This window comes from Pseudorasbora parva, chromosome 19 (genome assembly GCF_024679245.1).
Source record: "Pseudorasbora parva isolate DD20220531a chromosome 19, ASM2467924v1, whole genome shotgun sequence".
NCBI lineage: Eukaryota > Metazoa > Chordata > Actinopteri > Cypriniformes > Gobionidae > Pseudorasbora > Pseudorasbora parva.
Window position 1 is genome coordinate 6,349,474 of NC_090190.1, and position 27,144 is coordinate 6,376,617.

Below are 27,144 nucleotides of genomic sequence, written 5' to 3' on the forward strand. Positions count from 1 at the left end.
CTGAACAATCAGTCGAATGGGATAAAGGTCTGAAAAGGACAACTGGAAGGTGAAAAGTGGTTTGGAGGCCTGAAGACTTGCTCTTTGGAGTTATGGTGGGAGTTCAGGTAGATCTCATCAGCCCCTGCAGTGTCACATCACTTAGTGAAATGAAATCCCCTAGCTGTTGCCAAAACTGGTTCAGCCCACCTCTGTAGAGTTTAACAAGATTCGCTGATTAGATAATAACCACAGTGATATGACTGATTGGGGTGGACAAGCTTGGTTGAAAGGCTGCTGGGGTTAGACGTTCAACACCTAGCAACAGTAAGCATGTTTTTTAAAGGGTTGATGAATTGAGAAATTAACTTTGCCTTAAGCTTTTGATATATAAAAGGTCATGGTAATATAAGTATATCCTCTAAGTTTAAGAGCTGAAAACTTCCTTGTTAGTCAAAGAAAAGCTTTTATAGACACTCAACGGTCCTGTGCTTCATACTGACGTCACTGAGCGACGAAACACCGCCTCTGCAGAACGTGTAATTTATTAGCCGCGCCCACCGACTCATGGAGCTGTTTGGTCGATCACAAGCCAGCAGCAATAAACACGCAAGATATTGTGGAAGAACACAGTCACTGCATAGGCTTCCTACGGATCATAATATTAGGAATGAGTGATTCCTCATTTATTTTTAGAAAATAGCCTATTAATTATGATGTTTTTGAATGTAAAAACCACACAAACATCATTAGTTGACCTCAGAGAACAGTATAATCAAATAAAAAAAGGCAGTTCATGACATCTTTAATGTGAATGTGTTCATTTGCGTGCTTCTGCTATGGAGCCCTCACACATACAGCTGGATATGTGATGCAGATACCATCTGGCTGGTTTCCCTTTTTAAATGCATTCTGCAGAAATGTCTTAAAACACTGATTTCTTGAAGACCTTAATTAAAAAAAATAGCTCACCCAAAACACAAATTTAATCATTGTACATTATGTATACATATACTACCAGTGATTTCAGCAGTTTCCTAGTTTGACATGCGATCCGAATCATGATTCATGACTGTTTGAATCTTTATTTGAAGATCACGGAAGAGAAGACAATGCTGAATAAACTTGTAGTCTTTGTTATTTTTGGACCAAAATGTATTGTCGACGCTTCAAAAGAAAACAACTGACTCCAAGCACAACTACGCAAAATACTTCTTGAATCTTGAATAATACTTGAATAAAGGGTGAAGATGTCAAATTTCCTAGGCTCGACATCAGAGTTGGCCACTATTGCACATATTTGTAAATAAAATAATCTCTCTTAAAGTAAGTCGGTTTATAGTAGCTTACAGGGATTCGGTGGCGACGACTCTCTCAGCCAAACCATAGAGCGTATCACTGGCCGTCAGGATCACCAGCTGACTGAGATGAGGACTGGGGACCTTCTCCTTCCTTTCCTCAGGAGACGCATGAGGCCCTGCGCTCTCTCCTCCAGCCTCCTGCAGAGACAACAACCAACATTCAGACTCATCCGCTCCCAATGAAAGTCATAGAGAACTGAAATTATTCCTCAAATGAATACGGTGTTCAGTAAAATTTATTATACAAACAATGAACAGAGGTTTAATAAGATGCTTGGCATCCTTTGATTTCAAATTCAGAAATGTTCACATGTAGCTGCTGTTTTTCAACTAGGAATCACAAAAAATCTCAACATAATTATCCAGAACAATTGCTTGTTTAAAGGAAAAAGCAGTCCTTTGAAATACTGACTGCTGGATGTAAACAAAATGCTCTACTAACACTATTTTAAGTATTAAGTAAGTCAAAGCTGCTTTTAGTTACCAGAAAGTGGATAACTACCTCAGAGGTTTAGCGGTACAATAAAAGTAATGAGTAAATGAGCTGAAAAATGAGACCAAACACAGCATAAGAAAGGAATTTAATGAGGAACTGAGTTCTGCCACCAAATGCTAATGCTTTGCCCATATGCAAATTAGGATTGCACACGCTTTTGATGTCCCGTCATCCTGTACCTGCAAGGGGAGGTTGTAAGGTGAAACGTACTAACATTCCTTAACCATATTCAAAAATGCTTTGCGTCAAATGGCACAGCCCTACACACTCACCAAAGAAAACCACTACTCTGCAGAGAGCTATTAAAACACAAAATCATCCAATCGCTGTGCATTTATTCACATTCACTTTAACTGTAATCCCATTTAGATTTCACAATAACACATATACCATAGGATCAAACTGTAATCATTTAATTTAAGTCTGCTTTAAAGATGACAGTCACTCAAAGATGAACGTTCAGTCATTTATTTACCTTGCAAACCGGTTTTTTTTTTACTTGATTCAGGGTTATTATTAAATATCTAAACTATTAAAAACGTGCATGCTAACTGAAATAAAGCTGAAATAAAATCAAATATAAATATTAATTTTGTTTCATAATATTAATTAGAAATGTTGCCATTAAGATGAAAAAAGCTATTAACTGGAAATAAATAAATACTAGGGATTTTAACTCGTTAATTAAGAGTAATTAATTACGGGACTTTAACGCGTTAATTAAGATTAATTACGCAAAAAATAAATAACAATTTTAACCACACTTATTTTTGCATCGCGGAACGTTTTTCAATGAATGAGTTTCGACGGACCGATTACACTGGAACACCGACTAGCGTTCACGAGTCACACATAGGAGTCACGTTGGTCACGACAACAACAAACCACAGTGAATATTTATGAAGAAACTGATGAGACCGCTTTGCTTGGCCCCATGGATGGGAAATTTGCTTTTAAAAAACGAAAGGATGGAAACGTCGACAAGAGCATGGTTGTGTGCAAGCTATACAACAAGGAATTTGGGTATCACCGCAGCACATCGAGCCTCAAATATCACAAATATGCTTTTGCTACACTTAATGGCAAACATTACACTGGTCTGCTGGACTGAAATAAATAAACAATATTTTGTTGATTAAGCTTATGTATTCAGTCATTATTCAATGGTATACTAAAAAATCCATGTGGAAAAATTACTTCTCACTGTTCTCAGGTCAAATATTGATATGCAATTAAAATGCGATTAATTTCGATTAATTATTTACAAAGCCTCTAATTAATTAGATTCATTTTTTTAACCGAGTCCCGGCCCTAATAAATACTAAATAAAAACTTGAGCTGTGTCTGTAATCACTTACTCACTCGTTCACTCAGTCATTAATCCCTACAAAGTGCAAGGCAGTTGATGTAACTCCACTATATAATTAAGTAAGTAATGTTTGATAAAAAGGAAAAAATTACAACCAGCATGAAATAATAAAATGCTACAAACTGCATTTTTCGTTCAGCTTGCTCCCACTCTCTTGTGCAGCTCACATTAGATTATGGGAAATATTGATACTCCAAGCGGGAATCAAACCCAGATCCGCCAGCATTAGAGTCGGACGCTCTAACAAGGAGGCTAAAGGCTGCAACCCCTAGCGCACAGCACTACAAGCAGGCCTCCATTACAAAAGCGCATACCACAATTATTCAAGTTTAAAAATAAGATATATTTTAAAATATTAAAAAAGTATAAATAAAACAAAAAATAGCAAACAATTCAGATCAGGCCCAAAAACAACTTTTTCTAAAATTTAGGTGTTTAGAAACAGCTCACAGGAACCTGAGGAATCACTTCACAAAACATGAAAATTGGTTTGGGATATCACAACAGTGCAATGCAATTTGATCTGTGTTACTCCGTCATTAATATTCAAAGCCTTATTTCCCAAAATCCTTACAGAGACCAATTCAGGTCATATGTGATTACCGCTGAAGTGCTGTCTGTGCGGATGTGTGTATTACGGTCTACATGAATTAATCATATAGCTTGATTTGGTACAAGTGTAGACATCTCTCTATAGAATTAAAACGAGATTCAATCCAGTGTGCATGCATCACTTACAGATTTATAAGAGCATTTAAAGGGGTACATCAGTGCTGGCAAGATGAATCTGTATTTAAACTGGGTCATTAATGTAGTAGAAATGTGAAATTATTTTTGAATTTGGTGCTTTCTATACTGAGAAAAGACAGAAAATGTATTTTTGTCTCATGGGGAAGAAAGACAAAAATTCCCAGAATGCTTCGCTGCCCTGTGTGGCCACTCCCAAAACCACCGCTACTGAATCACTGATCACTTTTTCACGACCGCGTTCATCTTCATAAAATCAGTTCAGTTAGAGAACAGACACTACAATTAAAAACTGAACGTGTCTGGTCAATATAATTTGAGAGACACAAACGCAGCAGGAGTAAGATTACACGATCATTCGAATATGTTTCTACTGATAGAAAGCCATATGCTAATCGCTGAAGTAACCCTTTAATATATGTGTAGGTGGGGGAATTGTTCTCAATAAGATTTATTTTAAAAGAAATTAATACTTCTATTCAGCATGGATGTATTAAATGGACAAAAGTGATAGTAGACAGCACTACTTATACACTCTAAAAAATGCTGGGTTAAAAACAACCCAAGTTGGGTTGAAAATGCACCGACCCAACAATTGAGTTGTTTTAACCCAATGGTTGAGTTGTTTTAACCCAGTGGTTGAGTTGTTTTAACCCAGTGGTTGGGTTAAATGTTGCTTAAGACAACCCAATTGCTGGGTAAGAACAACTCAACCATTGGGTTAAAACAACCCAATTGTTGGGTCGGTGCATTTTCAACCCAACTTGGGTTGTTTTTAACCCAGCATTTTTTAGAGTGTAGTATTTCCAATAAAAGTACTTTAAATAAATATAGTTCTTTTCATCAAAATCTTTTCAATCCTGAAAGAAATGTAGCACGATTTTCAACACTGATAAAAATACAAATGTTCCTTATTCAGCAAGTTAACATATCAGAATGATTTCTGAAGGATCATGTAAGTAATGAAGCTGGAAATTCAGCTTTGGTCACAGGAATACATTACATTTTGTAATAATATTTAACAATATTTTATATATTATAATATATAATAATGATAATATTTTAACAATATAATAATATAAATGTTTGGAGTGCAAACAGCAGGCGATTCAGCATCAATGAATTCTGACCATATTGTCTCTACATTTTAGTGTAACCATCAAAGATTCTGAGGTCATTTCATGGCCACCAATTTCCCCATGTTCAAAGCAATATTGATATTTTGTCCAGTGTGATACATTCAGAACAATATATGAACAATTATATTTCGACTATGACATTCATCCTTTCAATGAGGTCAAAACAAATATCTTCCAAAAGCATATTTATGTTGAAGGATGCAAGAGAAATCTTTCATCGGACTGTACTACACATAAAAACACTGTCCATAGTAATCAATCTATCCATGAAATGACCTTTAAAAGACCATAACCCAAGGGCATGTATAGTACATGACATCTGATGAAATGTGAAACGAAATGCCATCTACAGAAACATCTTAAACATACACATAAAACCGAAAAAGTGATCAGCCCCCTCTGACTGAATCATGCTTTGGTTTGCACCGTTTAATCACAGTGCACTAATTTGGCTTTTTTTCTAACACTATTCAACAGTATAAACTAATTAAGTGTCTAAATAAATGTTGAAAACAGCAGGGGAACCTAAATGGAGTCTCCAGGACACCTGCAACTAGGGAGACAATTTGTCTTCCAGCGAGCCAAAGGGTAAAGCCAAAGCTACTTAAAAATAACAATGCTAAATGTCCTGAAGTGGCCAAGTCAGAGTCCAGGTCTCAATCCAGTCGAGAATTTATAGATGGACTTCAGGAAGGGAAAAAAATCTGGATCTTCATGAAACCTGCTGAACTTGAGCAGTTCTAAACAAAAGAATGAAGAGAAATTGCAGTATCCAGATGTGCAAAGCTGAGAGACCTATGCTGCGTCCAAACCGCACACTATATAGCATGAGTTAGACTTGGCTTGAAATGCACTTCATGACTGTGAAGAAAGTCCATTCTAGCATGAGTGTGTGTAGTATGCAGGGTTTGACGTAAACATCCACCAACCTGCCAAATGTGGGTGGATTTCAGCAGTGGCGTGTAACGCAGTCACTTCTATTATCACAAAGTGCCAATCTAATGTCGTCAAAAATATTGAGCTGCGCTTTATCGCTCTCTCAACTCAGACAGTGAGTGACACACAAACCCGCCTCCCCTCACTCACACGTTTCTTTTGCTCTGGATGAATATTGTTGGTGTTACAGGGCTTAAATTTCAATTGAACGTATTGTGCATCATTTCACTCATTCCTGCAGATTTAGTGCTCACACAAGTGTCACGGGTGGACGGACGGACGGACGGACATGATAGACAGATAGACAGATAGACAGATAGACAGATAGATAGATAGATAGATAGATAGATAGATAGATAGATAGATAGATAGATAGATATGGAATAAGTTAATAGCCAAATCCACAGAAATAAGGTTTTTGCTCAACCGTTTTCTGAATGACCCTGAAAAAGTAAAGCACACTTTGATTTGGGCCTTTCTTCCCCTGTAGAGATTTTCTAGCCGAGCAGTTTGAGTTCCTTCAGCCTCATCTCGACACCATGATGCCTTCAGCCTCCAGCAGTTTTACTCACAGGTCAGTTTCATCCCTCTATTTATGGCCCTGACCCGTCCGGTCTCCCCTTTTGAGAGCCTTTTCCAGCCTTTTTTGAGAGTCTTTTTAAGGGTGTTTAAAATGTTTAACTTCTGTTATAAGACTCAAAATGACTATTGATGAGCTCTGCTGTCTGTATGATCGGCGTGGAGTGTTTTATGAAGTAAATCACCTCATAATGCACTATAACGGTATTAGGGGATATGAGGTGTGATATTCTACAGAGCCTTGTCGAAGGTTATTACATTTGTGCTCTGTGATATGTTAACCTTCAATGCAACTGAAACAATCATAGTGCACTATTTCCTTGAGTGTTTTGTTTTATGAAGGCACACAATACTCTGAAGCCAGCTGGAACATCAAAGATTTAGTTTATCAGACTAAATGATGTTTGGAGTACAAGAAACATGTCATTGAATAATATACGGAATTACATACTTTATGAATGAAAGGTCTGATTTAAAATAGGGTAAACGTACCTATTCACCTCAAGTACCCATTAAGAACACTACTATCTTTGAACTCAGATTATTAAAAAATCTTGATGTCTTAACCAATTGATGTGTTTGTTACTACACTGTAAAAAAATATTTAGAAAAAAAGTTACCTGGTTGCCTTAAAATTTTGAGTTCATTGAAATTAAAATTTTGAGTTAATACAATGAACATTTTTTGAGATTCGATAACCTTTATTAAAATATTATTAAAAGATTTTGTAAGCATATTGGGTAATTGTTAGGGATGTCCCGATCAGGTTTTTTTGCCCTCGAGTCCGAGTCAGAGTCATTTGATTTCGAGTATCTGCCGATACCGAGTCCCGATCCGATACTTCTACAATATATAAAAAAAGAATAAAGAAGAGCGAAAAAACGAACCAGGATGTTCCTTATTTTTTATTTTATTCACCTTATTTTAACATTCAACAACTCTAACAAACAGAGCACTTCTGTGAGGTAGATTAAACAATCAAGTAATAAATAACAAATTCTTCACTTTTGGATTTTAGTGCTACAGTAAAAATAAAAACTTACTTAAAAAACAAACACTTGAAATGAAATCATCGTGATGATAACTGCCTACAATGACATAAATCAACTTTGGGGAAAAAATATTTGAAGTGTAATTTGACTGAAGTGTAATTAACAATGCTTTTCAGGTTTTTATAGGTCTAACATTAGTTTTTAGGTAGAGAAATTGAATAAAGTAGGCTAATGAAATGTAAAATAGCTGCATATTTAACTGTTTAAATTAAAGAATAATCCTTACAAAAGCTATTTAATCAAGAGCAGTGAGTGATTCCTTATCTTTTGTTTGACATTAAACAGACAGCAGTAAAGGTTACTGCCCCTTTAAGACCTGAAGAAAGGCTCTGCGTCGTCTTTCTCGACTGTATAAAGTCCTCTTAAGGCATATTCAGACTATGTCTGCTTGGATACTCATCAAGATGGACATGCTTACATACTTCTTGTGTGAGTTAGTCCGTTTAAGCGCAAGTCTTGAAAGAGAACTCAATATTGCGCGCTGTGAGACGAGTGCGCGCTTTCGGATGATGCACAGAGACAGATCAGCGCGCGCGTTCTCATTCGCGTCTTCTGGCGAATATACACGGGTGATATTAGCGCTGATGTAATGTATCACCGAGGAGCCAGCACGTGTATCCATCTACAGAAACAGACATAACGCATTATTTTCAAGTTACAACCCATATTATTGATGCGTCATCATGCTCACCTCACCCCAGAATATACATTATATCAGAGTCCTGATCGGGATGTAACGTCCGATTCCGATCGAGTCTGAAATCACGTGATCGGGCCCGATTTCCGATCATGTGATCGGATCGGGACATCCCTAGTAATTGTGTGTGTTTTATTTCTGATGACGCAGTGAAACATGCCACATTGTGCTATTTTCATGATTTATCACATTTTTTATGTGGTTCAGATACAATAATATTTTAAGTTTCTATTTACTAAACAAATGTCCTTCATTGTATCAACTTAATTTTTTAATTTCAATAAAGTCAAAATTTTAAGGCAACCAGGTTACTTACTTTTTTAAGGTAAACCAACACATTTTTACAGTGTATATAACTCTTGTAATTTCAAGCCAATTAGACCATTGCACACTGAGATATGAGTATCCATGTGTTCACACTCTCTGGCAGCCATTTTGAAAGCTATTTTCTCTCTTGATTTGAAACCTGATGTACGCACACCAAAAGAGAAGATTATTAATGACAAAAGTGCAAAAACAGCTGCTTCACATTCAACAGCCTAGTACAAAACAATAAAAGGAACAGAAGAAATATTATAAAAATGACTTCAGATTCAAACTGCCTACTTAATTTTCCTCCATGCTACTTTATCGTTCTCAGGAAGAAATAATTTGCCTGCTGAAAGTATGCATATCTACATAGTGCGGGATAAATGATACTGGCTGACACATTATAGCTCCAGTTGCAGCGGTATATACAGTCATTCCATCCAGTGCTAGTACAAGATAAAATGAATGCAAAATATAGGAAAGACCTGTAAATCCCACAGGAAAACCTGACAGAGTCTGAAAGACACCTGCGACTTGGGAGAAGATTTGTTTTTCAGTAAGAATGACCTCGAGCATCCAGCCAAAGATACACAGCCAATGGCATAAAAACACAACATTAATAGTCTTGAGAGGCCAAGTCGGTTTGAATCGCAATTCAAATGAGAATTTATTGGTAGATTTGAAACAAAGCTCATCGTAAACTCAATGCAGCCTTACTGAGCAATCTTAAAGAACAGAGAACAAACTGTCTAGCAGACTAGTTGTTGTCCTCCTCCCTTGTTAATCGAAATGGATAAATGTAAATGCAGTCAAGCTTTCAGGGCTTCCTGAATATGTATTAAATAAGCAGATGCACCAAACAATTGCTAAATGGTATCTGAGGTTAACGCTATCCATTGAGATCAACTGTAATGAGGTTAATATTAACATTCTGTTCCTGTTAGAATAAACATGAAAGAGGATAATGGGATTACTAGGCTTAAAACCACGCATACATTGGAGATTAAAGATTAATAAACTCCCTTTGAATTCTACGGCCATAAATTCTCTGAATATACATAAACAGCTCTGTGAGAAAGCTAATAGAAAAAATCTCCTTAAATGATAAATGTCTACAAATGAAAAGTCACTGAACAGTTGTTGTAAAAATTAGGGCTGTCAAAATTAACGTGTTAACGCAAATTCATTTTAACGGCACACATTTTTATTAAAGCACGATTAATGCAGTGCGCATTTTTTGTTTGTTCCGTGGCCTGTAGTTGGAAAAACTGAGATCAGCCATAGATGTAAAGGATGCAGCATTAATAATAATAATAATAATAATGCGTTCAATTTATATAGCGCTTTTCAAGGCACTCAAAGCGCTTTACATAGAAGGGGGGAATCTCCTCAACCACCACCAATGTGCAGCATCCACCTGGATGATGCGACGGCAGCCATATTGCGCCAGAACGCTCACCACACACCAGCTGATTGGTGGAGAGGAGACCGAGTGATGAAGCCAATCAGGATATGGGGATTATTAGGAGGCCATGATGGACAGAAGCCAATGGGCAAATTTGGCCAGGATGCCGGGGTTACACCCCTACTCTTTTTCCGAAAGACATCCTGGGATTTTTAATGACCACAGAGAGTCAGGACCTCGGTTTAACGTCTCATCCGAAGGACGGATTTAGCATTAAACATTAATAGGGAAAGGAAAGGATTAACAATAACATTACTCTGAAACAAGTGCAGTTATAGCCTACATAAGCTACCATATTTTCCGTTTAACTTTTATTAGACTCCAGGTTGAAAGAAAGGTGCATTTTTATGCTGAGCACATTCTCTGCAGTCCGATTGCAATGCACTGCAAGCTCCCTCTCGCTCATATCCGAGGTAAATCATTAACACCATCACCAAAAAACACCGGCCGTTCAATAGTGAACGCGCATCTCTTAAAGGGGCCACACTATATTCCTACTGGTTGAATATGGACCTCCTCCAGGTCCACATGACAGCTTTCAAATTACCAATGTTTCATATTGAAACTGAACTAAACTTCCAGTATAAAAATGTCCTTTATTTATATTCTTAAAATGAGAGAAATCACTGCTTATTCTGAGTTTTTAAGCTTAAGAGACAAACAAGTTCTTTGAAAAACAGACCTTTGACACATGTCTAGTCTTCATGCTCTGAGTATGGTTTCACTAATAATAAACGTACATTTGCATAAAGCATGCATATTTGTCCATACCCATGTTGATTAGAGTGATTAAATTGTGATTAAATATTTTAATCGATTGGCAGCGCTATTAGGATTCTACAGGAAAGATCTGGTGATGAAACTCGTGTGCCCTAGTCAAAATATGATGCTACAATTTAAAATTTAATATCTATTTATTTTCTCAGAATTGTGAGATAAACTCAATTGTGAGTTCTAAAGTCTAATTCTGAGGTAAAAAAGATCAAACTGCAACTTTGTGAGAAAATAAGTTTTATAACATGCAATTGTAACTTTATAACTTGCAATTGTAAGTTTATATCACGCAAATCAATTGTGAGATAAGCATTTACCTTTTTCATTCAGTGGCAAAAAAACAAGCTTCCATTCTTTCTTTCTTTCTTTCTTTCTTTCTTTCTTTCTTTCTTTCTTTCTTTCTTTCTTTCTTTCTGTCTTTCTTTCTTTCTTTCTTTCTTTCTTTTTCTTTCTTTCTTTCTTTCAAAAAAACAAAAACTGACTCAACATATAAACAGCAGTCAAGTCAACTTTATTTATATAGAGCCTTTACAATGCCGATTGTTTCAAAGCAGCTTCACAGTGTTGAAAAGGAAAATATTGAAACAAAATTTGATTTGGCTGTACAGTTGGTGATGTCATCAGCTCATTTCGATTTATGATATAGCAACAATGTGGGCAGATCAGTAATTTAGTTGATACAGTTAATTTAGTAATTCATTTTGTTTAGATATAAAATTGAAAACTTAGATCGAAAATTTTAGTAAACTTCAACATAAAATGTTAGTGTCCCCAACATTGCACTGTACTGTACTGTACATTGCACATCAAACTCTTTTATTAAATTTTTTATTTACTATATTATGATTTTAAATAATGTATATTAATAACAGGAAGTACCTTTAATTTGTACACCTCCTGTAATATAGAGGCTCACAGTAAATATCTTAAAGGTACACTACGTAATGTTTGCCGCTCTAGCGGTTAATAAACACAACTGCATGCGTCTTGCGGAAAAACATTGGAGCCAGAGCTACATCTCTCTGTTTATGTCTATGACGAGTCATACAGCTACTGGGATACTCCGCCGCGTTTGGCGTCCAATTCAGTCTAAAATAGTCTCCATTATACACTTACACTATAGGCATATCTTAGTGATTGTATGATATGTATGATATTTTGAACACACACAAAAAAATAAGTTACAAGGTATACCTACATTTTGAAAGGGCTGGGCCAAAATAAAACAGCAAAAACAAAGTTCGAACAAATAAAAAAGGTGCAAACGTTTACACTACATGATCATCTTATTAAACTGAGGCTGATTTGAAATTTCACAGTTCAGTTTTTTTGCGGTTACACAGAACTGCCTTGGGGAGGTTAATATTTTAGCACACAAAGTTTTCTTACTTTAGGAAGAGCTATGCATGACTAACTGCAAGGATCTGCAAAAGGATGTGGCTTAAAATTAAGATACTACAAAACAGGAAATAAATTTGGCAGATGGGCCTGCATACAAATGCTCAGTATCTGCTTATGTATATCATTTTGTAAACTTTGGTGGTGTAGCATCCCATTTAGCATCTCTTCTGCTTTCAGCCAGAGCATTAACTTTGAAAACAAGTATTTAAAGGGTTAGTTCACCCAAAAATGAAATTGATGTCATTAATGACTCACCCTAATGTCGTTCCACACCCGTAAGACCTCTGTTCATCTTCAGAACGCAGTTTAAGATATTTTATATTTAGTCAGACAGCGTATCTAAGTGTATGCACACTATACTGTCCATGTCCAGAAAGGGAATAAAAACATCATCAGAGTAGTCCATATGTGACATCAGTTAGTTCATTAGAATCTCTTGAAGCATCGAAAATACATTTTGGTCCAAAAATAATAAAAACTATGACTTTATTCAGCATTTTCTTCTCTTTCTTGTTTGTGTTCAATCCTCAAATAAAGATTAAAACAGTCATTAATCAGTGAATCGATCAATGATTTGGATCACCAGTGTCACGTGATTTCAGCAGTTAGACACACGATCCGAATCATGAATCAATACGCGGATTCATGACCGTTTGAATCTTTGAGGTTTGAAAATAAATGCGGAAGAGAAGACAATGCTGAATAAAGTCGTATTTTTTGTTATTTTTGGACCAAAATGTATTTTTCGATGCTTCAAGAGATTCCAATGAACAAACTGATGTCACATATGGACTACTCTGATGATGTTTTTATTCCCTTTCTGGACATGGACAGTATAGTGTGCATACGCTCTCGGACTAAATCTAAAATATCTTAAACTGCGTTCTGAAGATGAACGGAGGTCTTACGGGTGTGGAACAACATTAGGGTGAGTCATTAATGACATCAATTTCATTTTTGGGTGAACTAACCCTTTAATGCAAATCCCAATTATGAAGGACACAAAGTTATAGAAGATACCACAAAAACTACAGGTCAAAGCTAAAGCATTAAATACAATTGGTGAAATAACCTTAATTTTTAATGTACAAAATAAAATACTGCCTCATGTTGGTGACATGAATAATCCGTTAGACAGAAAGGCACACTGGGTGCTACTGAAACTTTTCTGTGAACTTCTTTTTTTTTAAAAAGCTGCCGTTTATAGACACAACAACATCCATAATCCTATACACCTAGTCAATTTAGTCTCATCTTTAAATCATAACCCGGAAAACAGATGATCTGTGGGATGCGCTGAACAAATATGTTCATGGAGGTCCACCCTGCAACTTACAGGACTTAAAGGATCTGCTGCTAACATCTTGGTGCCTGAGCTACTACAGCACACCTTCAGGGGTCTAGTGGAGTCCATGGTGCGATGGGTCAGGGCTGTTTACAGTCCATCATGTTTATCTCCTCGCCAGAGCATTCAAGAGCAGCGTTTAAGTAAGAAATGTATCGATAATCTTATGAAAGTTACTCAATCAAGAGCAGTGAGTGATTCTGTTTCTTTTTGGTTGTTTGGTTCATATTAACAGCATATATAGCAGTAGGTACTGTATATTATGCTGCTTCACTTGAATATAAAAATCTAATATACACATCTGATTTCTTTCCCTGCTGTTTAAGTTCACAGACATTTGTGTATTTTTGACATAACCTTGTGCATGAGACAGTTTAAGCGCAATAACATGTAAAAGAAAACATATTTTAATACTCTTGGGACACAGCGTCTGAGATCCAGCTTTCCGTGTGTGTGCTCCGGGTTTGTGCGCTCAAAAAAACACATATCAGAAGTTTAGACTGATATGGCTCCCTCTTGCAAGTCACATGAACGTGAACGCAATAGAGATGATAGTCAAAAACAAACAGATGCTTTAGTTTTTGCCAGAGTATCCGAGGCACGAGTTGTAAAGGATCCGCCATTCTGGAAAGTGGGCCAGGGAGCAGCAGCTCATTTACATCTAAACATACATGCATGAAAAGAGCATGTTTTTTGTTCCACTTAAAAAAGGTCATTTACAACATGGTATAATACATTATCTGTGTGGTATTTTTGAGCTGAAACTTCACAGACACATTCTGGGGACACCTGAGACCTTTATTACAGCTTGTAGATACGGGCATAATAGGTCCCCTTTAAATTATTTTATGTTGCAACAGACCACTTTTCACAGATTCTGTTAATATAACTTTTTTAAACGTTGAACATTGCTTCTATCAATCTGTCAAATGAATCAAATATTAAAGAACCAAAATGGAAATTAAACCTGAAAACTAAAGCTTCTTCAGCAGCCAAACGCTAAAACTGCCGGTGGTTAATAGCTGGTGGAGAGTAATCTTTGTAAGCTGGACCAGGGGACGAATCCTACCATGATTTATCTATCTGAATGCGTTACAATGCGCCAGGCTTCATAATGGTCTTATCGGGTGCTAAAGCTACAGTGATCTAAAATATGATGGGAAAAGGATCCATCAAACAAATATTCAAAGGAAAAAAAATCAATACCTCATCTCGAAGCAGTGACTCTTTTTCGTGAATTTTGACTTACTGCAAATAAACTGAAGGCTAAGGCAGTGCTATACTCAGAGCTAGGGCTTGGGATTTATTAAAAATGAATAGAAAAGAGCGAGATAAATGGAATCTGATAACACTGACGCAACTGAAATACCCAAGCAATGGTCTAGCATTCGCCACAGCCTCGGAATGCTTAAATCTAATCTGCTTTTAGAAAGGGACAAAAAGACCAAGAGTGGGAATGGTAAGGCAAGGAAAATCCATTTCATTGTGAACATAGCTGAATTTAATTACAATGCCCTCACAGCTGAATATGAGTGGCCAAATGTAATGAATCGCTTAGAATCTTATCTTAAAAAAACGATGAAAAAGAAAGAAAAAGGTGCATTTTTATAAAAGCATCATAAAATAAGATCGTGAAAGACAAAGCGAAATATCAGTGTTGCGAGAACTGTTGATAAAACTCCAAGCAGCTTATTAACAAAAGAGGTTAATAATGCACATCTAATTACAGTCCCCTGCATTTAGAATGGTTATGCGCAATCATTCATCGGTGATAAGCTGAAAGCAAACTGATGACCCAAGCACACTCATCATAATTCAAAGCATTGTGATTTAATTGATGCACACTTCATCAAGTGCTTAAACAAAATGAGCACGCAAAATACATATTCAATCAAGCATTATGCAAAAGCTGGAAACATCAGGATCTGACATGAGCATTTAAAATATTGATTGACAAACCCGACGAGGGAATAGACAGCAATTAATGGCCACCAAAACAAATGGAATCTCTTGACACAAGCTCAATTGATCACATTTCCATATGCATCCATGCTTATTAGGCATCTAAACCGGACTTTTGGGACAGTACAGGAAGCTGCAAACTAAACATTACCCCTTTGATGCTGTATGCATGTTTTTAAGGGCAACAATGTATCAATAAAGCCACAAATCGCACTACTGTTTAATCCGATCCTTTGAACAGCACACAGAGAAACTCAGTCTCAGTCACTCACTTTAAATAAGCGTAAAACACATTTTTATGTAAATATAAACATTCACTGTCTTTGCATTGTTATGATCTAATAGTATCTGCATTTCAATTGCATAGTGGAGTGTCCAAACAGCAAACAAATGATTTAAGGTCACTGCCCTGGACAAACTTCAAATGCTTCATAGAGCATGAGCACACATGCCAATCAAACAGAGCACGGCAGAAAAGGGCTCACAATAGTTATTTTTCTACATCAAATTTGGTTTCAAATGGAGTGTGACTGCAATGGGATCAAAACATAAGGCATCATCATCTATTAACATTTCTTTGTAACAGGAAAATTATTATGTGAGCATGTATGGCGCATTACGTTGTTGAATGTTATTAAAGGGATAGTTTATTCATCATTTACTCACCCTAAAGTTGTTCCAAACCTGTATGAATTTCTTTCTTTTCACAAAAGAAGATATTTTGAAGAATGTTTGTAATCAAGTAGAAAGAGCAACCATTGACTGCCATAGTGGTGGTGGTGGTGGGGGGGGGGGGGATACTATGATAGAAAGTGGTTGCTCTAAAGTTTTTAATTAGAAAGAACTTAAACCAGATTCGTGTAGAAACAACTTAAAACAGCATATTTTAGATATTTGTTGTAATGGAATCTTTTTATGAATGAAGACAGTATCACTGATACTAAAACTGCTCCGAATGCCTATATGAAACAATATCCTTTTTAACATTCATTAGGCTTAAAAAAAAAAAAAAAAAAAAAAAAAACTATTTAATTTGAAAACTTAAAGTCTGTGGACCCTGTACAGGGTCCGGAATTTTATATATATACCTCAAAATGTGTGATTTGTGTATATATATGATGTAATTCCGGATATATATATATATATATATATATATATATATATATATATATATATATATATATATATATATATATATATATATATATATATATATATATATATATATATTTATATTTTTTTTTATTTATTATTATTATTTATTTATTTATTTTCTGTGGAGGAGCTATGATGTCTGTATTTGAAAGCATTTGAAAGCTTAGAGTCTCTACTTTCTGGAGATATGCATCTCTTTAGCATTTGTTAACAGAAAGTAATGTATTTACACTAAATTACTCCGGTACCATTTCCGCCTGGACTTAGCCTACCCTATTTGAAATAGGCCACACATACAGTGGTCTAAGTTAAATATGTTGGTGTCATTTTACAGGAAACCCTTTGAAATGACATAAAACACTGCTAAAAGTGATAAACATGTAATAATAATAATAATAATAATAGATTTTATTTATAATGCACTTTTCATTCCGAAGAATCTCAAAGTGCAACAAAGGGGGGGGGGGGGGATAACAACAAAAAAATGAATAACAAGTAAAAATATAGAATACTACAAACAATCAACCAACACAGAAAACAGAACAGAAACAGAGCTGATGGTGAACAGAAACAGAGCTGATGGTGAACAGAAACAGAGCTGATGGTGGACAGAAACAGAGCTGATGGTGAACAGAAACAGAGCTGATGGTGGAAGTCTCTGTTAGCTCCGCAGCACACTGTGGTCCACTCCATGTTTCAGATTTCTCCCAGCGGCAGTGTCCCGATGACATCGCCGAGGCACGACAGCTGAAGACCAGATGATGGGTCTTCTTCATGATGATTCAAACGATGGGGATCGCTGCAGCACCATGCAAGAGGCAGAACATTACTCCGGGCACTTCTGTGGACACACCGGGGCCGGCGCAGATGTCGCTCCACGGTCGCAATGCAGGACGGAACAGGGGCGCAGCCGAGAAGCAGAACATCCCAACATCATGCCGGACGCCGCCGACGAGAGCCCGGATGACGCTAACCCGGTGCAAACTTCAGCCACCATGCAGCTTAAGCCCAAGGGAGACCACCAGTGAGCACCCGCGGCGAGAAACATCAAATGTCCTCCAAACCAGAAACCAACCGCAGCAATTCAAACGTAAACATTAGAGAAGCGGTTGAAAACGGCGAAACGACGAACAACGACCTCTCAGTGGCTGCCAGCAATCAGCAACAGTCCCAATTGTAGCTCTGACTGTTAGACTAGTCACAAACATGAGGAAATAAAATAAAATGTAAATCTAATAGTACATTAACATGATTTGTTGTGGGTGGAGAAGCGGCGAACAGACAACGCCAGCGTCCTCTCCCCCACGTTGCCTAGCAACAATCAAGTAAGTATAGGTTGTCTGAGCTGTAATAAATATTACTTGGGGGGGGGGGGGGTATTACAGCTTGGACAACATATACAGACATGTTTATTACTTTTAACAGTGTTTTATGTCATTTCAGAGGGTTTCCTGTAAAATGACACCAACATTTTGAACCTTAGACTCCTGTATGTGTGTATGGGAAGCTTTTCAATTTGGGTAGGCTAAAATCCCAAAATTGGTCCCAGATCTTAAGAGGTTAAGTCGACAAATTAATCTTCACATAAACCCAATAATAAATATCATATTTACCTGTGGGATTTATTAAATTGAAAACAGTTTATCAAACAGTCTGCACTGCATAAACACTAAATTAAATATAGATGAATTCTTATTAAAGCTAAAAATGAAAAAAAAATCTCTGTTACCCTTGTTCTTTGATTACCATTAATGACAGACATCTTTAGGGCTGGGGTCACTTTAAGATCTGTCATGTAATTTTCTCATAACTCTTCAAGTTCATAATAAACTATAACAATAAAATGTTAGCTGTGGAATATGGGAATAGACCACCATCATTTTCATCATGGTATTTAAAGGTCCACTGAAGTGCTTCGTAACGCGCCGCATTATTCAATGTGTTGACGTGATTTCTCCTGAAACGGCTCCAGCTGTTAGCAGCTCCTCCCCTTTTTTGAAACAGCCAATAGCGTTTCGTTAATAATATCACAGTTTGACTAGAGCGGACCTTCTCTCTCTGTTTGGTAAAGCCAGTTTCCTCTAACACTGTTTATCATCATAATCTCCTTCATATCGCTTTGAAATGCAGCATTCTGTGCAGAATTCAAATGGGTCGATATGTTTGTTGTCTGTGCCGACTCGCGCATATGATCTGCGCTGCGTCTGGAGTCTAAATTTAGACCAGAGCCGTTGGTGTGTGTGCGCTGCTTTGGTGTGTGAAACTAACGTGAAAAAAGACTTAATTCGCCTCGAATGAAAGTATATTTACACTGAATCGTTTCCTATCACATATATAGTGTGCTATGTGCCTTTCACCATGTAGAAATGAGTAAATGTGTGAAGAACTGACCGATTTCAGCCGCAGCTTCAGCAGTGTAGGGGCGGGCTTTAGATTCTAGAGAGCATTTTGATTGGACAGAAGATTTGAAAAGAAGGTAAAGTCTGCGATGATGTCACTAAAAGCTAAAAAACTTCAATTTTGATTTCAGTGGGCCTTTAAAAAGTAAAACGAATTATCTGAAATGTGGCAGAAATGCTTACAAACTTTAGAAAAAGAATACCACAAGTATCAGAATAAAATATCAAATGAAAAACACTTGAAAAAAGTGTGAGTTGTTTTACAAAAAGCCACAAGTGTCCGCAGTTGAAGAAACACCTTTCCACATTCAGAGAGAATGTGTTCGCTCAATCTCCTAGCTAAACCCACTTACTTTTACAAATCACTTGAACAGCTTTCCAAGCCAAATCTAGCAGTCAAACTGCATGTCCAACCCTTCCAATCCAGTTACTGTTAAAGTACCCTGAATCGGTCTGCTCATTACAGCCTTTTCCAAGAGAAAATCTGCCTGACTTCCTTTAAGCAATTTCTTTAAACTTCCCTCTTACATTTCACCCGGTTACATTATCCCCCCAACTGTTTCTCACACAGAGTGCTTTGCTTTCTTTGGCCCCAGCTGAACCCCTTCTCTCCTCTTCATTTAGTCCATCAGTGTTGAGCTACCATCCCATCTTCTCTCCTCATGCCTGTGTGGGTGTACACCATAGCATTTTCACACCAATTAACTCTCTGTCTTTGTGTGTGTGCCCTACTCTCGACTGTTAACATTGAGAGAACAGAGAGCTCGGCCAGTAGGTCCCCATCGCTGTGTCTGGCTGTCACTTTAGTTTAGCGTGAGGCCCAAATGGATGTTATTTGCTTGATTAACTAGAGTCAGATCCAAACAGGTGGTACTTGAACCCATAAACTAGACCAAGTGGTCTGATTTGGTCAATCTCAGATGCCTTGGTTGGGCGACAGTACTTGTAGATATAAAACTGTAGGTATGCCTGTCTGCAGATATGCCTAATTTTCATCTCACCAATAGACGAATAAATAAAATAAAAAATAAAAACGACCCTCACAAACCTGAGAGGAAATATCCAGCACATTGATGTAGCTCATGCAACTTTCGAATTAAGGTCACAAAATGTTGCTATCTTAATAAATATTGCATGTGAGAGTTTTTTCTCTTTTCATGACACAAACATAAGACATAAACGGTTACATTATATCCATGATGATGAATAAATGTCCTTTCCTTATTAAATGACTCTGGAATGCATTTTGTGGTCAAATATTTTTGTAAACTAGACTGTCTACAGAGAATTTTATAGGGGGAAAAGGCCCAGCGAAACACTCGTTGTGGAATGTGCCTATTATAAAAAGGTGAAAGACCACCTCTGCAGAAAAAAACAATGCCTACTTCATCATTGTAAAGTTGGCCCCGCCCACAGGTGTGTTAGTGAGATGACAAGGAGAGACGAATGGACTAAAAATAACATTAAAATCAGATGCAATTTTGGTGCAGGCATTGCAAACAGACATTTACAGTATGGACACGACATTAATGCGACAACATGCAAGTAACCACGTTCATTCTAATGCCTGATCTGTGATGTCTGATATGTAATGATTCATGTACGGTCTGATGTTCTTTGTCTGTGTGAGTAAATCAAACCAGAGACTAAACCCTTAACTTCAAATTGTTTGTCTTAGTAGGAAGAAAATAATCTGTTATTTAAAGGACAACTCCGGAGAGAAATGAACCTAGGGGTAATTAACAGATGGTTACGGAGTAGATCGTTCTCTTGGATGCGTTTTCATGGAAATCGAATGTAAAGAGTTTTATCTTTAAAAACAGATTAGCTTATAACACTAGTCTATGGGGCACCGGGTAGTGAAATTAAATAGCTAGTTAATACCATTAACAAGGCTAAAAATAGCCTCACACTAACACAGTAGAATAATGAGGGTCCCTAAATGCAAACCGAAGCATTGAGAACTTTGTAAGAGTACAAACAGTTTAATAAAAAGATAATTTATAAACATAGTGGCTTACGCGTTCACGGACAGGCGCCATCTTGGAAAACAGTCTCGACTCATCGAGTCACGAGCGCTGTGCTAAGTGATGAACTGTGACTTGTAATCTCATATGGTCCGTTGTTTCCGGAAGAAAGCAGTGAACGCGACAGAGAAAATAAATAAATAAAAATAAAAATGTCCATGTTATTACATTTCACAAACTCAATTCCTATCGACCAGCTCACTTAGAACAGCGCTCGTGGATCGATTCGTCGAGACTGTTTTCCAAGATGGTGCCTGTCCGTGAACGCGTAAGGCACTATGTTTATACATTATCTTCTTATTAAACTGTTTGTACACTTACAAAGTTCTCAATGCTTCGGTTTGCATTTAGGGACCCTCATTATGCTACCGTGTTAGTGTGAGGCTATTTTGAGCCTTGTTAGTGGTATTAACTAGCGATTTAATTTTACCACCCTGTGTCTACCCTGTGCCCCATAGACTAGTGTTATAAGCTAATCTGTTTTTAAAGATAAAACTCTTTATATTCGATTTTCATTAAAACGCATCCCAGAGAACGATCTACTCTGTAACCATCTGTTAACTACCCCTAGGTTCATTTCTCACCAGAGTTGTCCTTTAAACTGTGATTAATTATATATAGAAAACGATCAAAGAGTGTTTTTACAATTGCTGGAGCTGTCAATCAAACAGCCAGAGCTTACCAGTGACTGAGCCAAAACTCCCATGATAATCAACAAATCTGTATTTACACAGTGTTTGCATTGTTAGTGAAATAAAAGCATTCGTTAGAGTGCAGAAATCAAATTGCCATGACGAGATCACCGCATTCATACGCTAAACATGTGAGCAGCTACAATGCTCATCACTGCAACATTTCATGCGACAATCTAAATGCATTGCCATGGATCTAAATATAATGCTATAATCAACACTTTTTTGATTAAGTTCCACATGTAATACTAGCTATTTTATATGCAAAGATGTCAGCCAATCACAGCAGACACACCCCTTTAAACTGAGCGGTCTAATCAGAGCTAAAATCAGGGTTGGAAAAATGCTCTTTATTTCCACAATTTTACACTTTTTTTATGGAAAAAAATTAAAATAATTTACACAAAAAAAAACAAACAAAAAAAAAATCACAACATTATAAGAAGCACCCCAGGAAATGTTATAAAACAATTACAAAAAGGAAGTTCATGACCCCTTTATTTTGCAAATATATTGTCCTTATAATATTTACTGATTTTATCATACACCATAAATGTGTCTAAACATGACAAATACAAAATATAAAGCTACATATCTACCATATTTTAGGAATGAGTCCTTACAAGAAGGATCCTCAAATTTGATGGTCTTGGCATCCAAAAATTAGAAAACATTCCGTTTCTTTCTTGTCACAAGATAAATTATTTTCACATCAAATGACTATTAAATACTCATTTGTTACTTGAAGCAGCCACTTTTCCCCCTGATCACCCTGTAAGTGTTAATTTTGTGATAATGCCTGCCTTAACTGTTGACGTAGTCTGTAAAGCAGTTTTGATCATCATTGTTTATAAATTTAAAATGCAGGTTGAGTCGTTGTAAAAAATGTGTAGTCACATAAAATTAAGCAGTAATGTTGCCATTACTCTTCAAAATCAACTCATTGGAGCATGGATAAACCAGTGCTTACAGAAGAACATTTCCTGGCTAACAGCAGACAGATTACAGGCTTAATAAAAAAGCTCTTAAAATAGTAGCTTCTGGTATGTTTGACATCTTTAGCAAACACGGCTCTACTGGTATGCAATTATTCTAGCTTCAAAACTGAAGATATGTCTGGAAATGTTGGGTCTGCGACAATCTCATTTTCTCGAGCTGATAACATTTCAGTCCTTTGCTCTTTCAGAGAGACACTGAAATCACTGAGAACGACAAACCGCTACTTTCCAGGGAACTACTACTACAGAGCTGTCTGTACAAAACAAGAACATATGCTGGGTATTGGCAACTCCGTACTACATACTTCTGCGGTAGATCCTCAAAGACTTGGCTTTGTAAATAATATTTTCTGTGGCTATGATGGCATTCAAGGCTTTATACCCACAAAACTGTTCTTAATCCTCCTGGCTTCGAGGTCTAGCATCATAACATTATCTGGAAAAATATAGTGTACATCGCACAAGGATCAGATGGATGATGTGCAACCTCTTAAAATATGATGTTTTTGTTGAGACTTGCCTGTATTGTAGAAGCTGATATGCTGCAAATAAAGCGACCGACTAGGGTCTCAAAATAATATGATGAAGGCATTGGCATGCAGTTGTATTCATTACTTATAATGAGGTTACAGAACATCCACCATGACACTGAGAAAACATGTTAGGGAATGAATTATGTTCTAAGAATAATCATGAATCTATTATAATGCCATATCTATAAACAATCTTTATAGTCATTATACACATGCATACGTGTTTGGTATTGAAAAACGACTCGGCTCTGTAAATTAAACAGATGGTGTTCCCAAGATACACCATTCATAATGGGTTCTTCTTGTAAGTATGTTTACAATGCACTGGCTCCAATAAGACTCGATTCTTCACTCTCAGGGGTTTCTGTGAGAAACAGGGCAGAAATGTCAGCTGGCAATTACTGTCTAATGTATTTCTCAGATCATTTTTTCTTCCTCTCCTAATTTTACAAATTCGCTTCTCATTAGACGGGTGTCAAACAGAAATAGAGACGGCATTTGAATGTGCTATGCCAGTCCACAGCTCTGGTTATCCCTGCGTTAGAACCTCTTAAATGTCCATTTCTTAAGTATTGATTGAATTTACAGGATGGGATCTCAAAGAAAAGGACAGCTCTGTTGCTCCATTGGGATGAGGGGAATCAAATCAACAGATTCAGGAGCTCATAAAGCTGCTGCTGCTTTGAAATAGCACAGATAAAATGAAATAGTCACATTTCAATTGAGGAAAACTCACAGGCAATTTACTCTCGATTTAGGAATTTGAGCACAAGCTGGTGTACCTTCTGAGGGCTCACCCTGAGCAGCCATCATGCCAGTCACAGTGCCAAGTCACAGTGTGCCGGCTCCCACAATCCACAGGCTTAAGGTTAACCGCCAAGCTGTTGAATGAAACGGAGACCGTGGCGGACGGCAGACTGCCGACTGCCAAAACCTCTGCGACCTGAGGAGGATTGCGCCGCAGCCGCATAAAGAAGCGCTAATGTTTATCTGATTTCAAAATGAGCCAGATCAGGACTGATGCCACAGTGCAGGACCCTTATTAGAAAAGTTCTTATTGTGTGAGAAGGGAGAATTTTTCTAATCTGGTTCAAGGATGAGAAGAAATAGGGTTTTCTGCATCATCTTGTCAGCATGCATTCTAAAGGCCCTTTCACACTGGACGTGCGAATAATTCGCACGATGGTTTTATTTTTTGGTCAGCTGTTTGTGTAATGAGCGCTTCCACACCGAACGCGAATGTGCTGCGGCGAAACGCCATTTATTTTTTTCTTTCCGGTTTCGATTTTTTTTACTCTAGCGGCGTCAAAAACGGCTTCAACCAATCACATACAAGAAAACAAAGGTGACGAAATGTCAAGTTGATGTCATGAGCTATTCACTCAACATTAACCATTGCCAGGTATGGCATATCTCATGAGATTACAGCTGTAGGTCTAGTCAAAGCTGTGCATCTGCAGCTGTGTTTACTACTGTGTTTACATACAGCAATAACCTAAGTTAACCTTTTATATATCGTTTTTTTAACCTTATGTCCGCGATTATGGAAAGTGAATGTGTTGCCATCAGTATGTCTGTGGCACTTAAATGTTTACATTGTGATTGAACTGGAAACAGACCGGATGGATTGGTTCCTGAAGAGCGCGGTTTGTCTCGTCAGATGCGCTGCTATCTCGAGATGAGATCCTCAAATTGTCCCACAGACTTAAGAAAGTACTAAGTGCAGAACCGGCCATGATAAAGATTTAGCTCCTGTACATGATTAGCATCCTCACATTTAGACTCTCTGTCCTTCAAGACTGGGTTGCACCCGAGACCGTCTTTTAAATAAAATGAAAAGCTCATCTTCACTGTCCGTGTTTTCTCAGCTGACGCAGCAAATGTTTTGTAATGTTGGAGCTCTGAAACGCTGCAAATTCGTGTCGCGGCTGATGTGAGTGGTTTTGACGTGAAGTATTCGCATGCGAAATATTCGCTTATTCGTTTCGCTTTTTCGTTACGCGTCCGGTGTGAAAGGGCCTTAAGGCAGCTGAAATTGATCCGTATAGAAGGGATCTATGGCTGGAGTCCAAAAAAATAAATAAATAAATAAAAAAAAATGTATGGCAAGGATTCAAATAAAACCTTTGTTCCATGCTACAAACAACGCTGCTGAAAAGAAAATCAGTAACCAGCCCTGAAGCACACAAGGGTATGCGGTAACACCCACAAACAGATGCTCACACACCTGGAGCCTGTTGTAAGACCTAGCTTGACCACCTAGCAGATAGATGAGAAGTCTTCCTTTTCCAAATTAGACCTTTTTATGTAATTTACTTTAAAAAGTGAGGGGAAAAATCGATTACTAACTTTTTAGACTATTTTAAGCATTTTATCCAATTAGCCACAAACAAAAGTGCTTTTGTGTGGTATATAAAAAATAATAATAATAATTATAGTTTCTAGAGTGCTTCGGAAGAACAGCGGACTGAAGGACTGGATGGCATCACAGGAGAGAGCTAATCACAGACCTGCAGCAGACTCGAGGGAGAATTCACCATCAGATCTGAAACAGAAGCCCTCGGCACTGCTCAGTGGACACATCACCACCCACACACACACACACACACACACACACAGACACACACACACACACAGACACACAGACACACAGACACACAGACACACAGACACACAGACACACAGACACACACACACACACGGATCTATTTACAAACAAAGACAGGTAAATACACACTCTGTCTCAGGCTCTTTTGCATTTTAATTGAGCTCAACATCAGGTAAGCTATATAAATAAGTAAAAAAGACAGACAGAACAACAGACATAAATAGACAGACAGAGAGACAGATACAGTATCTATCTATCTATCTATCTATCTATCTATCTATCTATCTATCTATCTATCTATCTATCTATCTATCTATCTATCTATCTATCTATCTATCTATCTATCTATCTATCTATCTATCTGCCCATCCATCCATCCATCCATCTATCCATCCATCCATCCATCCATCCATCCGTCCATAGATAAATCACCATCACAAGGACCCAGCTTGTCAATGTAATGAAAGGATCAAACGCTGGCAGATGTGTAAACCTGAAGGACTGTGAGGTGAGAAAAAAGAAATTTCGCTTTGAGTGACACGAGCCTATTGAGAACGGCTACGGTCAACTTCAAGCCCAGAGCGCACTGATTCCCAATGATCTATCCAATGAACAGAAAGCCATTATAAACAAGCAGCAGTAATGGGTTCATGAATGAGGTCTCGCCCACCTTGTTCGTGTGCGCTGCATGAATATGTCGCACATTCAGAAAATAACATACCTTTGACAAATATAGCAAAGATGCTGCTGCCTGAACAATGAGGAGGGTGACCTAGATTTGACTAAATTAGGCAATACATAAACGTGTTCATCTTTATAATGATACGCATATGGTAAAACGAACTCAAGTGGTCTATAATTACATAAAAACAGGCTTTTACAAGGCAGAGGATGAATCTTAGGTTATAAAATATTTATCAGTCTATACAAAAATAGCACAGTACATGGGGGTGGGGGCAAAGCCTAACGGCTTTCCTGCTAGAATTTTTGTTATCCGTACTATCCAAGAAAAGCTGAGATTAGATCTCACAGGAGGTCTGCTCTTGCAAAAGAGGTGATAATGTTTAAAGAGCTTTTAATTCAGGTCCAGCCACATAGTGATGATATTAAATATGCTGGAA

General features: G+C 37.3%; 1 protein-coding gene across 1 annotated transcript in view; it reads right to left on the reverse strand.

The window, feature by feature from the left end:
- Positions 1-24,225, reverse strand: part of vps50 (VPS50 EARP/GARPII complex subunit) — a 49,450-nt gene extending 25,225 nt beyond the window's left edge. The window contains exons 1-2 of the mRNA XM_067426512.1: positions 24,198-24,225; positions 1,330-1,513 (exon numbers count right to left, since the gene is read on the reverse strand). Of these exons, the coding sequence (XP_067282613.1) occupies positions 1,330-1,513; positions 24,198-24,225 (212 nt within the window). The remainder of the gene's footprint in view (positions 1-1,329; positions 1,514-24,197) is intronic.
- Between the last annotated feature and the right edge of the window lie 2,919 nt (positions 24,226-27,144).